General features: G+C 46.8%; 1 protein-coding gene across 1 annotated transcript in view; it reads right to left on the bottom strand.

Moving 5' to 3' along the window:
- The window catches only part of LOC134957832 (flavin-containing monooxygenase 5-like), an 89,328-nt gene that overhangs the window by 31,159 nt on the left and 44,709 nt on the right, over positions 1 to 13,460 (bottom strand). The window contains exon 4 of the mRNA XM_063940031.1: positions 5,550 to 5,712. Within this exon, the coding sequence (XP_063796101.1) occupies positions 5,550 to 5,712 (163 nt within the window). The remainder of the gene's footprint in view (positions 1 to 5,549; positions 5,713 to 13,460) is intronic.

A 13,460-nucleotide genomic window follows, 5' to 3' on the forward strand; every position in this document is an offset into this window, starting at 1 on the left:
ATGGATCTCCAAAGCTACGGCGGGTAAGTCCACATATCTTCCTTCTGCAGGTCCCCCAACCAGGAAGCAGTGGCGGATCCAGCAGGGGGCGATGAGGGCGATCGCCCCCGTAACTCAGCGACCTAGACCCACCCACTTGTTCCCGCGGGCAGCAGAGATGGGGGAAGTTGAGTGTGATGGCCGGGAATCGGGATCTGGCCGCATTGACAGGGCAACTGAGACGGCGCCGGGCTGGACCACCCAGTGTGCCCCAGCTACCAGTGGCAGCAGCAGCACAACTCCCCGCACCGCAGCCTAGTTCGCTCCTTCAGTGCGGAGGAGCTGCCGCCGCCATGTCTGGCAGATCGGGAACTGCAAGGACGTACAACAGGTGAGGGGCGGGGAGAGGAGGGGGAGGCGATAGGCTGGTGTGGAGAGAGCGGCCGGAGTTCTGTCCTGCGGAGAGACAGGGCAGCAGAGACTGGCGGCCTTTCCCGGCAGATGGAGGAGCACTGGGTGGATGGGACTCTACTGTATCCTATTGTGTCTGTGTATGTACTGTATGGTACATCACTAGTGTCTATGTGCATGGAGTGTTACTAGGGGTTGTGTATGCCGTGTATCACTAGTGTGTGTGTGTGTGTGTGTGTGTGTGTGTGTGTGTGTGTGTGTGTTAGTAGTGTATGTATGGTGTATCACTAGTGTCTATGTGTCAGTAGTGTATGTATGGTGTATCACTAGTGTCTGTGTGTTAGTGTATGTATGGTGTATCACTAGTGTCTGTGTGTTAGTAGTGTATGTATGGTGTATCAATAGTGTGTGTGTGTGTGTGTGTGTGTGTGTGTGTTATAGTAGTGTATGTAGTGTATCACTAGTGTGTGTGTGTGTTAGTAGTGTATGTATGGTGTATCACTAGTGTCTGTGTGTCAGTAGTGTATGTATGGTGTATCAATAGTGTGTGTGTGTGTGTGTGTGTGTGTGTTATAGTAGTGTATGTAGTGTATCACTAGTGTGTGTGTGTGTGTGTGTGTGTGTGTGTGTGTGTTAGTAGTGTATGTATGGTGTATCAATAGTGTGTGTGTGTGTGTGTGTGTGTTATAGTAGTGTATCATTAGTGTGTGTGTGTGTGTGTGTGTGTGTGTGGTGTATCACGTGTGTGTTAGTAGTGTATGTATGGTGAATCACTAGTGTCTGTGTGGGTGCGTGTGTGTGTTAGTAGTGTATGTATTGTGTATCACGACGGCCTAGCGGACTGGAAGGGGGAGGAGTCCAGATTAATTTTAAAACCGCCCCCCCTATAGGAGAAGTCTAGATCCGCCCCTGCCAGGAAGGCCTACTCAGTACCCAATTTGCAGTCCTTTCAGACTGCCAAGTTTAGGGGCAAGGCCAGAGATTTTTCTACTGCCATCCGAGGCACTAGAGGTAAACCACGCAAACCATCAACTGCCGGTTCAGAGGAACAGAGCTCCGGATCTGCTTACTCAAAGCCTTCTCCATGACGGTGGACAGCGACGCCTGGAAGTCTGTCAGGTGGGAGCCCGGCTAAAATTCTTCAGTCACGTCTGGAAGGGATCATGCCAAGATCCCTCGGTCATAGCTCTTATATCCCAGGGCTATAGACTGGAGTTCCAGGAGCTTCCACCTCATAGATTCTTCAAATCAGGCTTACCAATTTTACAAGAGGCAAGTATAACTTTACAGGATGCCATTCAATAACTGGTACAGACTCAGTTCACTGTTCCAGTTCCACCCCACCTGTGAAACAAAGGGTACTTTTCCAACTTATTAGTAGTACCAAAACCGGGCGGTGCGGTAAGACCGATTCTGAACCTCAAGTCGTTGAACCCGTACTTAAGAGTGTTCACATTCAAGATGGAGTCTCTGAGAGCGGTGATCTCAGGTCTGGAGGAGGGGGAATTTTTAGTGTCTGTGGATATCAAGGATGCGTACCTTCACATTCCGATCTGGCCGCCTCATCAGGCTTACCTACGGTTTGCACTGCAAGACTGTCACTAACAGTTCCAGGCCCTGCCATTTGGTCTCTCCACGGCCCCGAGGGTGTTCACCAAGGTGATGGCAGAGATGACGTTTCTACTCCGCAAACAGGGATTGAACATAATTCCGTACCTGGACGATCTTCTGATAAAGGCACCGTCCAGGGAGTGGTTGTTGGACAGCATTGGCCTCTCAACCAGACTACTCCTGGATCACGGGTGGATTCTGAACCTGCCGAAATCTCACCTAGAGCCAACACGGAGGCTCCCATTCCTGGGAATGGTACTGGACACAGAGTTTCAGAAGGTGTTCCTTCCCTTGGAAAAGGCAATGGTAATCCAGTTGATAGTTCAGTGCATCTGTGCATTCACCTTCAGGGGAAAATGGTGGCCTCTTACGAGGCGCTTCAGTACGGAAAATTTCATGCAAGGCCCTTCCAGCTCTATCTGTTAAACAAATGGTCCTGATCGCATCTTCACATGCACCAGAGGATTCATCTGTCGCCAAAAGCCAGGATCTCCCTTCTGCTTCTGTGGTGGCTACAGACTTCTCACCTAGTCGAGGGTCGATGGTTCAAGATTCAGAATTGGATTCTGCTAACCACAGACGCAAGTCTCAGAGGTTGGGGAGCAGTCACTCAGGGGGTGCAGTTTCAGGGAAGATGGTCAAGTCAGGAAGTTGTCCTTTCAATCAACATCCTGGTACTCAGGGCTATATACAACGCAGGCCTCATCTCTTTTCAAAATCAGGCCATTCAGGTCCAGTCGGACAATGTGATGGCAGTGACTTACATAAACCGACAGGGCGGAACGAAAAGCAGAGCCGCAATGTCAGAGGTGTCAAGAATTCTCCTCTGGGCGTAAAAACACGCCGTGGTGTTGTCGGCGGTCTTTATTCCGGGAGTAGACAACTGGGAAGCAAACTTCCTCAGCAGACACGAACTGCACCTGGGGGAGTGTGGCCTTCATCCAGAGGTGTTCAGGTGGTTGACTTATTGGCAGGGACATCACAAATTGACATGATGGCCTCTCGTCTCAACAGGAAGTTTAAGCTGTATTGTTCCAGGTCGAGAGACCCACAGGCAGTGGCGGTAGACGCTCTGACGACTCCATGGGTCTACCAGATGGTGTTCATGTTTCCTCCACTTCCTCTGATCTCAAGAATTCTAAAATTAATAAAAAGGGAAAAGGTTCAAGCAATACTCATTGTTCCGGGCTGGCCACAAAGGGCGTGGTATGCAGATCTTCTGGAGATGCTCCTCGAAAATCCGTGGCCTCTTCCTCTTCACGAAGATCTTCTGCAACAGGGCCCGTTAGTCTATCAAGACTTACCGCAGCAATGTTTAACCGCATGGAAGTTGAACGGCTGATTCTAGCCAGGAGTGGGATTCCTGACAAGGTCATCCCGACTATGATCCAACGCACGAAGGGGGTAACGTCTAAACATTACCACCATATTTGGAAGAAATACGTCTCTTGGTGTGAGAGCAGACAATATTCTGCAGTGGAATTTCATTTGGGGCATTTCCTGCTTTTTCTGCAGTCGGGTGTGGATGTGGGCCTACCTCTAGGCTCCATAAAAGTCCAGATTTCGGACTTTTCTATTTTCTTTCAGAAACAATTGGCTTCTCTCCCTGAGGTCCAGACGTTTTTGAAAGGTGTTCTTCACATCCAACCTCCCTTTGTGCCTCCCATGGCACCTTGGGATCTCAATTTGGTGTTGCAGTTCCTCCAATCAGACTGGTTTGAACCGTTACAGGAGGTGGATGTAAAATACCTTATGTAGAAGATCATCATACTGTTGGCCTTGGCTTCAGCAAGACGTGTGTCGGAGTTAGGGGCATTGTCTCATAAGAGTCCCTACCTAATTTTCCATGAGGACAGAGCTGTACTCAGAACTCGTCAGCAGAACTTTGAAGGTTTATGTAATGCGAATAGCTCCTCACAGAAAACCGGACTCGCTGTTTGTTCTTTATGATCCCAATAAGATTGGGTGTCCTGCTTCAAAGCAGTCAATTGCATGCTGGATCAGGCTCACTATCCAGCATGCTTACTCCATGGCAGTTTTGGCAGTTCAAAAATCTGTACAGGCCCACTCTACTAGGTTGATGGGTTCTTCTTGGGCGGCTGCCCGGGGTGTCTCAGCTTTACAGCTCTGCCGAGCAGCTACTTGGTCAGGTTCGAACATGTTTGATAAGTTTTACAAGTTCGATACCTTGGCCTCTGAGGACCTTCAGTTTGGCCAATCAGTTCTACAGGAACCTCAGCACTTTCCCACCCGGTGTGGGAGCTTTAGTACTTCCCCATGGTACTAAATGGATTCCCAGTATCCCCTAGGACGTAAGAGAAAACAGGATTTTAATTACCTACCGGTAAATCCTTTTCTCGTAGTCAGTAGAGGATACTGGGCGCCCGCCCTGTGCTTCGTTCTTCCTGCACGGTTACTTCGTTAAGTTTTCTGGTTTGTTCAACTGTTGCTGTTCATGTTTCAAGTTTGGTTAGCATGGCTTTCCTCTTGTTTTGTGTGTGCTGGTTCGGAATCTCACCACTTTCCTTTTATATCCTTCTCTCAAAGTATGTCCATCTCCTCGGGCACAGTTTCCTAGACTGAGTCTGGTAGGAGGGGCATAGAGGGAGGAGCCAGCGCACACTATCAATATCTTAAAGTGCCCATGGCTCCTAGGGGACCCGTCTATACCCCATGGTACTAACTGGATTCCCAGTATCGCCAATGGACTACGAGAAAAGGTATGTAATTAAAATCCTATTTTTTACTGTTTGCAGACTCCTATCTTCAGTAAGTTTTTTGGTTACTTACTGTATTTGTATTCTCAGCAAAAAAAATAAAAAAATATAGGTTCTGTATGTATTTTCCTTAGCATTAAATGACTAAGTAAGAGGAAGCACTCTATACAGATAATTAGAACTGAAACTGAAAATGTACACATTGGGTTCAGGGGTGTATGGTTAAAAAAGTAGACATTCAGAATATCGACACCAGAATGTTAGCATGATCTGAATGTCAAAATTTAGAATGGTGATAAGGATGGCATGTCAACTTGTCAAATATCAACATTTACAATCATAGACGTGTGCAGTAGCCGACACGGGTGTGCCACTTTGGGACTTCTCCCCTCCGCAAGGTCACAGACTACTTCCTCCATGCCTTGCTTTATGTCTTGGAGGAGGGGGTAGAGTAGTCCATAATGCAGCAGAGGGTGGGTGTCCTACAGCGGCACATCCCTGTTGGCTTTTGCTCACACGTCCATGCTTACAATGTCGACACTGCAAATGTAGGCATTGCCAGAATATCAACATTGTGAATTTTAACAGTAGGCAGGCCAGCAATGCGTTATTACATTGACTTTAACAAACCCTATCTGCAGCCTAACTCTAAAATACACTGTCAATATTCTATCTGCGTTGACATTAGAGAATAGTTGTTAATCTCACACTCATTCACGTGTGTCCCTAATGTAGTGACCTTAGGTAGGTTAGGAGCAGAATGCATGTGAGGACTGCACTTTAATCTAATATTACTCATGCATATGTAACTTTAACAGTGTATAGCAATACCTGGAAAAGTGTGAAGTGGTAGACTTGCAGTTGAGTGATGGCCAGTACAGACGAGTATAGCATCAAAGACATGAGTCTGCTGCTTTCCTTCAGTCTCTGTGACAACATCCCACTGACCAGTGGTGAGAAAATCTGGATGTTTCTTAATGCTGCAAACAGCAGTCTTCATGTAAAGAAATCAGGAAGAGAGTTATTTCAGATCAGATATTTTATTGGTTTTGATGAACTATCCCTATAGTTTAATCTGATAAAACAAAACTTCAGAGACACATACCAGTAAGTTATTGGGTAGGGTAACAATCAACAAACCAATCTAGCTCCAATTTACATACTTAGGGCCTGATTTATCAATGAGTTTTATCACCCACATTTAGTTTTAAAAAGTCGTTGCATATGATAAATGGTGCTCCAGCCAATCAGCTCCCAACAATAATTTTTCAAAAACATGGCAGTTAGGAGCTGATTGGCTGGAGCACCATGGAGCAACCAGCTTGTTGCATATGATAAAACTAATTGATAAATCAGCCCTAGATCTAGAGTAAATTTCCAACTAAACAGAGTTTGTAGGTGCATGAAAGGAATACACTGTAAGTTTTGCAGAAACTTAAAAAAGCCCAGTGCCCATCCTGCGCATGCGCCTACATTTTCTGGCTGTCAATCAGAAAGATGGCGGTGGGCATCTTGCGGGTGCAGCCATGCTGCGCCAGCAGGAGGCATCCCTAATCTCTACGTTCAAGCAGAAATTGCAATGGGATCACAATTTCTGCTTGATCGAGGGGGGGAGCAGCGGGGGTCAGCATGCTGGGCGGCCTTGACCTGCACATGGCGGCCCCCAGCATGTGATCACATGGATTACAAATTCTGCTACTTAACAGAATTTGCAATCCAACCTGAATCAGGCCCCATGTCTGGAGGAGAAATGGCAATGCACATCACCCCAAAAACACCATACCAACAGTGAAGTTTGGAGGCAGGAACATCATGGTGTGGGGCTGTTCTTCAGCATACAGTAATGGCATATTTTGGTTGATTGAAGGAAGGATGAATGGAAAAATGTACAGAGACATTCTTGATAAAAATCTGCTGCCATCTACCAGGATGCTGAAGATGAAATGAGGGTGATCAATTCAGCAAGACAGTCATCCCAAACACACAGCCAATGACACTCTGAGTTGGTTTCAGAGAAAGAAAATAAAGCTGTGAGAATGGCCCAACCAATCACCTGACTTGAATCCAACTGAAAATATATAGAAAGAACTAAAGATCAGAGTTCATAGAAGAGGCCCACGGAACCTTCAAGATTTGAAGACTGTTTGGAGGAATGGGCCAAAACCACACCTGAGCAATGCAAGCGACTAGTTTCTGCATACAGGAGGTGTCGTGAAGCAGTCAGTGTCAAAGACTTTTGTACAAAGCATTATATACATTTCAGTAAGTGTGTTCAATACTTTTTCCATGTATCATGTCACATTATTACACATAACTTAATTTATGGACATCTATGGTTTGATTTCTTCTCATGTTTGGATTGCATGTATGGACGCTGGTGAAAATGGAATTACAATAGCCCATTACAAATATATTTACTGAGAAAAATGTTGATGTGGTCAATACTTATTTTAGACGGGTTCCACAGGAGACATGGGCACTAAAAAGTACTTTAGGCATGGGTGTGCACTGGCTCCTCCCTCTATGCCCCTCCTCCAGACCTCAGTTTAATACTGTGCCCAGAGGAGACTGGGTGCACTACAGGGAACATGTCCGTGGTTAAGTGGACATTGGGTACAACTGCATTTTTTAGGACACTGGTGAGTCTTTTTCTGAGGTCTGTGTACATTTTCGGTATCGCCTGCCTAGAGAAATGGAACCTAGATGGTATTTGGTACCGGGGACACAGTACCTCAAACAAGTCTATAGTTGGCTCTGCAGTAATGATGGATACCGGAACCACGTTTCTCACCGCCCAGGATGCCAAGGCCTCAGTTATCCGCTTTGCAGCAGGATGACTGCTGTGATATTTCATCTTCCTCGCAAAGGACTGTTGGACAGTCAATTGCTTGGTGGAAGTAGTAAAAGTGGTCTTAAGACTTCCCCTCTGGGATGACCATCGACTCCCAGCAGCAACAACAGCAGCGCCAGCAGCAGTAGGCGTTACACGCAAGGATGCATCGGAGGAATCCCAGGCAGGAGAGGACTCGTCAGAATTGCCAGTGACATGGCCTGCAGGACTATTGGCTTTCCTGGGGAAGGAGGAAATTGACACTGAGGGAGTTGGTGGGGTGGTTTGCGTGAGCTTGGTTACAAGAGGAAGGGATTTACTGGTCAGTGGACTGCTTCCGCTGTCGCCCAAAGTTTTTGAACTTGTCACTGACTTATGATGAATGCGCTGCAGGTGACGTATAAGGGAGGATGTTCCGAGGTGGTTAACGTCCTTACCCCTACTTAAGAAGTCGGCAATGCCGATTTGAAAAACCCGCGAAGGGGCACCTCTTCGAATTCCAGCTGGTACCGCCGGGAAACAATGTCTATTGCCCAGGGGTCCACTTGAGAATGAATCCAGACCTGGCTGAAAAGACGAAGACGTGCCCCCACCGGAGCGGACTCCCACCACCTGTGGTGGGTTTTTTTTTTTTCTATCTTCTTCATACTAGTAGTTTAGGAGTCTGCTGACAGTGTCCAGCAGGTCCGTCATTATATAATATATACCTGTCCTGCAGTAGTGATATATATATATATTTTTTATATCATTATCATCCAGTCTATACTAGCAGACGCAGTACGGTAGTCCACGGCTGTAGCTACCTCTGTGTCGGCAGTGCTCGTCCATAATTGTATACCTACCTGTGGTGGGCTTTTTTTTTTCTATCTTCTTCATACTAGTAGTTTAGGAGTCTGCTGACAGTGTCCAGCAGGTCCGTCATTATATAATATATACCTGTCCTGCAGTAGTGATATATATATATTTTTTTTATATCATTATCATCCAGTCTATACTAGCAGACGCAGTACGGTAGTCCACGGCTGTAGCTACCTCTGTGTCGGCAGTGCTCGTCCATAATTGTATACCTACCTGTGGTGGGTTTTTTTTTCTATCTTCTTCATACTGTACTAGTAGTTTAGGAGTCTGCTGACAGTGTCCAGCAGATCCGTCATTATGTAATATATACCTGTCCTGCAGTAGTGATATATATATATTTTTTATATCATTATCATCCAGTCTATACTAGCAGATGCAGTACGGTAGTCCACGGCTGTAGCTACCTCTGTGTCGGCAGTCACTCGTCATCCATAAGTATACTAGTATCCATCCATCTCCATTGTTTACCTGAGGTGCCTTTTAGTTGTGCGCAATACAATATGGAGAACAAAAATGTTGAGGTTAAAAAAATAGGGAAAGATCAAGATCCACTTCCACCTCGTGCTGAAGCTGCTGCCACTAGTCATGGCCGAGACGATGAAATGCCATCAACGTCGTCTGCCAAGGCCGATGCCCAATGTCATAGTACAGAGCATGTAAAATCCAAAACACAAAAGATCAGTAAAATGACCCAAAAATCAAAATTAAAAGCATCTGAGGAGAAGCGTAAACTTGCCAATATGCCATTTACCACACGGAGTGGCAAGGAACGGCTGAGGCCCTGGCCTATGTTCATGGCTAGTGGTTCAGTTTCACATGAGGATGGAAGCACTCATCCTCTCGCTAGAAAAAAGAAGACTTAAGCTGGCAAAAGCACAGCAAAGAACTGTGCGTTCTTCGAAATCACAAATCCCCAAGGAGAGTCCAATTGTGTCGGTTGCGATGCCTGACCTTCCCAACACAGGACGGGAAGAGCTTGCGCCTTCCACCATTTGCACGCCCCCTGCAAGTGCTGGAAGGAGCAGCCGCAGTCCAGTTCCTTATAGTCAAATTGAAGATGTCAGTGTTGAAGTAAACCAGGATGAGGATATGGGTGTTGCTGGCGCTGGGGAGGAAATTGACAAGGAGGATTCTGATGATGAGGTGGTTTGTTTAAGTCAGGCACCCGGGGAGACACCTGTTGTCCGTGGGACGAATATGGCCATTGACATGCCTGGTCAAAATACAAAAAAAAAAATCAGCTCTTCGGTGTGGAATTATTTCAACACAAATGCGGACAACAGGTGTCAAGCCGTGTGTTGCCTTTGTCAAGCTGTAATAAGTAGGGGTAAGGACGTTAACCACCTCGGAACATCCTCACTTATACGTCACCTGCAGCGCATTCATCATAAGTCAGTGACAAGTTCAAAAACTTTGGGCGACAGCGGAAGCAGTCCACTGACCACTAAATCCCTTCCTCTTGTAACCAAGCTCCCGCAAACCACACCACCAACTCCCTCAGTGTCAATTTCCTCCTTACCCAGGAAAGCCAATAGTCCTGCAGGCCATGTCACTGGCAAGTCTGACGAGTCCTCTCCTGCCTGGGATTCCTCTGATGCATCCTTGAGTGTAACGCCTACTGCTGCTGGCGCTGCTGTTGTTGCTGCTGGGAGTCGATCGGCATCCCAGAGGGGAAGTCGGAAGACCACTTGTACTACTTCCAGTAAGCAACTTGACTGTCCAACAGTCCTTTGCGAGGAAGATTAAATATCACAGCAGTCATCCTGCTGCAAAGCGGATAACTGAGCCCTTGGCAGCCTGGGCGGTGAGAAACGTGGTTCCGGTATCCATCGTTACTTCAGAGCCAACTATAGACTTGATTGAGGTACTGTGTCCCCGGTACCAAATACCATCTAGGTTCTATTTCTCTAGGCAGGCGATACCGAAAATGTACACAGACCTCAGACACCTGAACCTGCCCTGCCATCATCTGAAGCAGGAGGTGGTAACGAGGTGGAATTCAACCCTCTATATGCTTCAGAGGATGGAGGAGCAGCAAAAGGCCATTCAAGCCTATACATCTGGCCACGATATAGGCAAAGGAGGTGGAATGCACCTGTCTCAAGCGCAGTGGAGAATGATTTCAACGTTGTGCAAGGTTCTGCAACCCTTTGAACTTGCCACACGTGAAGTCAGTTCAGACACTGCCAGCCTGAGTCAGGTCATTCCCCTCATCAGGCTTTTGCAGAAGAAGCTGGAGACATTGAAGGAGGAGCTAAAATAGAGCGATTCCGCTAGGCATGTGGGACTTGTGGATGGAGCCCTTAATTCGCTTAACCAGGATTCACGGGTGGTCAATCTGTTGAAATCAGAGCACTACATTTTGGCCACCGTGCTCGATCCTAGATTTAAAACCTACGTTGTATCTCTCTTTCCGGCAGACACAAGTCTGCAGGGGTTCAAAGACCTGCTGGTGAGAAAATTGTCAAGTCAAGCGGAACGTGACCCGTCAACAGCTCCTCCTTCACATTCTCCCGCAACTGGGGGTGCGAGGAAAAGGCTAAGAATTCCGAGCCCACCCGCTGGCGGTGATGCAGGGCCGTCTGGAGCGAGTGCTGACATCTGGTCCAGACTGAAGGACCTGCCAACGATTACTGACATGTCGTCTACTGTCACTGCATATGATTCTCTCCCCATTGAAAGAATGGTGGAGGATTATATGAGTGACCGCATCCAAGTAGGCATGTCAGACAGTCCGTACGTATACTGGCAGGAAAAAGAGGCAATTTGGAGGCCCTTGCAGAAACTGGCTTTATTCTACCTAAGTTGCCCTCCCTCCAGTGTGTACTCCGAAAGAGTGTTTAGTGCCGCCGCTCACCTTGTCAGCAATCGGCGTACGAGGTTACTTCCAGAAAATGTGGAGAAGATGATGTTCATTAAAATGAATTATAATCAATTCCTCCGTGGAGACATTCACCAGCAGCAATTGCCTCCAGAAAGTGCACGGGGATCTGAGATGGTGGATTTCAGTGGGGATGAATTAATAATCTGTGAGGAGGGGGATGTACACAGTGAAAGGGGTGATGAATCGGACGATGATGATGAGGTGGACATCTTGCCTCTGTAGAGCCAGTTTGTGCAAGGAGAGATTGATTGCTTCTTTTTTGGTGGGGGCCCAAACCAACCAGTAATTTCAGTCACAGTCGTGTGGCAGACCCTGTCGCTGAAATGATGGGTTTGTTAAAGTGTGCATGTCCTGTTTATACAACATAAGGGTGGGTGGGAGGGCCCAAGCACAATTCCATCCCTCACCTCTTTTTTCTTTCATTTTTCTTTGCATCATGTGCTGTTTGGGGACAATTTTTTTGAAGTGCCATCCTGTCTTCACACTGCAGTGCCACTCCTAGATGGGCCAGGTGTTTGTGTCGGCCACTTGGGTCGCTTATCTTAGTCACACAGCTACCTCATTGCGCCTCTTTATTTCTTTGCGTCATGTGCTGTTTGGGGAGTATTTTTTTGAAGGGCCATCCTGCCTGACACTGCAGTGCCACTCCTAGATGGGCCAGGTGTTTGTGTCGGCCACTAGGGTCGCTTAGCTTAGTCACACAGCTACCTGATTGCGCCTCTTTTTTTCTTTGCATCATGTGCTGTTTGGGGAGTATTTTTTTGAAGGCCCATCCTGCGTGACACTGCAGTGCCACTCCTAGATGGGCCAGGTGTTTGTGTCGGCCACTTGTGTCACTTAGCTTAGTCACACAGCGACCTTGGTGCGCCTCTTTTTTTCTTTGCATCATGTGCTGTTTGGGGAGTATTTTTTTCAAGTGCCATCCTGTCTGACACTACAGTGCCACTCCTAGATGGGCCAGGTGTTTGTGTCGGCCACTTGGGTCGCTTAGCTTAGCCATCCAGCGACCTCGGTGCAAATTTTAGGACTAAAAATAATATTGTGAGGTGTGAGGTATTCAGAATAGACTGGAAATGAGTGGAAATTATGGTTATTGAGGTTAATAAAACTACGGGATCAAAATGACCCCCAAATTCTATGATTTAAGCTGTTTTTTAGGGTTTTTTGAAAAAAACACCCGAATCCAAAACACACCCGAATCCAACAAAAAATTTTCGGTGAGGTTTTGCCAAAACGCGTCCGAATCCAAAACACGGCCGCGGAACCGAACCCAAAACCAAAACCCGAAAAATTTCCGGTGCACATCACTTATATATATATATATATAAGTTGTAACACTGTAGGGGTGCAAGGTGCCTTTTCCTGGGGAATATGGCAGCCCGCAGCAGCTGAGGAACAACACAAGTCCAGTTTCTGGTACAACTGACCCCGGCCAGTTTTATTGAAACAGAAAATAAAACAAACCCCAAAATAAAAATACCTTGCCTGTCCGGCACTAACTAAACATAAGATGTTCCTAACTGTCACTAAACAAAACACAGAGTTCTTCAGTACATACTGTATAGCTTACTTGCATCAGAAAGCGTGTCTCTCACACACAGATCCTGCAGCCTTCCCAGGCAGTCTGCCCCTACTAATCAGGTTAGAAGCACTATATCACTCTTACACAGCTGAAACCCTGATTAGCCCTCTGTGAGGCCAAAGACCCGAACTGGGCCCAATGTCTAGAACTCGCCTTATCTCTCTCTCAGAGCCTTTTCCCAGCTTTTACAGCAAACTGAAAAGGTTCAGACAAAACAAAAAGCATTTTTCCTAGAAGTTAACATTTTCTAAAACATGTAAGACAAGAACCTGGGACAAATATACCTGCCCTCAAACACTATCCCAGTGTTCTTGTCACATATCCCCCTCCCCTGTTTCGACCTAGGGGCCGGAACACTTGTAGCCCCCAAACAGAAGATGCGAGACAATGCATCTGCGTTGGCCAATTGTGTTCCCGGTCTATGTTCGACAGTAAACTTAAAGTCCTGCAACGCTAGAAACCATCTAGTTACACGAGCATTCTTGCCTCTATTTACATACATCCATTTTAAAGGGGCATGGTCTGTCACTAGTCTGAATTGTCTACCCAAGAGGTAATATCTCAAGGTATCTAGTGCCCACTTAATGG

This window comes from Pseudophryne corroboree, chromosome 9 (genome assembly GCF_028390025.1).
Source record: "Pseudophryne corroboree isolate aPseCor3 chromosome 9, aPseCor3.hap2, whole genome shotgun sequence".
Classification (NCBI taxonomy): domain Eukaryota; kingdom Metazoa; phylum Chordata; class Amphibia; order Anura; family Myobatrachidae; genus Pseudophryne; species Pseudophryne corroboree.